This window comes from Gavialis gangeticus, unplaced genomic scaffold (genome assembly GCF_001723915.1).
Source record: "Gavialis gangeticus isolate Ggan-Ray unplaced genomic scaffold, GavGan_comp1, whole genome shotgun sequence".
Lineage (NCBI taxonomy): Eukaryota > Metazoa > Chordata > Crocodylia > Gavialidae > Gavialis > Gavialis gangeticus.
In genome coordinates, this window is record NW_017729024.1 from 15,508,925 (window position 1) to 15,509,827 (window position 903).

General features: G+C 61.9%; 1 protein-coding gene across 1 annotated transcript in view; it reads left to right on the forward strand.

Annotated features, from left to right (window-relative positions):
- Window positions 1-808: 808 nt before the first annotated feature.
- CCNH (cyclin H) overlaps window positions 809-903 on the forward strand; it is a 23,103-nt gene continuing 23,008 nt past the window's right edge. Inside the window, exon 1 of the mRNA XM_019516922.1 lies at window positions 809-902. Within this exon, the coding sequence (XP_019372467.1) occupies window positions 837-902 (66 nt within the window). The 5' untranslated portion in view covers window positions 809-836. The remainder of the gene's footprint in view (window position 903) is intronic.

Consider the following 903-nt stretch of genomic DNA (forward strand, 5'->3'; position numbering starts at 1 on the left):
GGGTCCTGGGAAGCTGCAGCCGCCGTGCTCCTGCAGCTGGGATCTTGGTAGGCAGCTAGAGCATGGCTCTGGCAGGCCAGGCTCTGGTTTTGGACAGCGCACACTGCCCCAGTTCTTTTCCGTGTGGGTTTTTCTGACCCTGGGGTCTCCTGTGGTCAACCCTCCCTGCCCCTGCACTGCAAGGTAGCCATGCGGGGAATGCCTAGATGTGCAGCATGTGGCACCACAGAAGATCTGTGGGGCCATGCACCGCTTGGCTGCACTCCTTTGGATGCGGCCACGAGGTTTGGAGACCATCTTGTCTGTTGGAGGAACCTGGGGGTTTTAATTGCCCAGGTGAGACCCCAACACCAACTAAACCTATACACGTTTTGTGGCACGTAATGGAGCTGGGATTTCCCCCTTCCAGTGGCCACGCAGAAGCCCCCAGGGTTGGGCATGCACCTCTTTGCATTGCACAGGGAGAGGGAGTGTGGACCATGGTGGGAGGAGGGGGCGGACGAGCCTGCTCCTAGCTTTTTGGGAGGGACCCATCGCAGGGCTCATCAGAGCAGGTGCTTGGCACAGCCAAGCTCCCTTCACCTCGCTCAGCCCCCTGCCATTTTACTCGGGGTGGGTGCGTCTGTCCTCTGGAAGCAGCCTCCACAAGCTGCTGGAAACCCGCCTTGAGGGCCGGGAGCCACTGGGGTCACCTAGAGTCGCCTTCCACCCCCGGTTTGGAGGAAACTACAACTCCCAGCATGTCCCGGGAAACGCCACACACCCCTCCCGACCTACAGGGCGGGGCGTTCTGGGAGATGTAGGCTGCGCAGGGCGCGTTGGGAGCGGAGGCCGCGATGTACCATAGCAGCACGCAACGGCGGCACTGGACCTTCCGCGGCGAGGATGAGCTGAGCCGCTGCC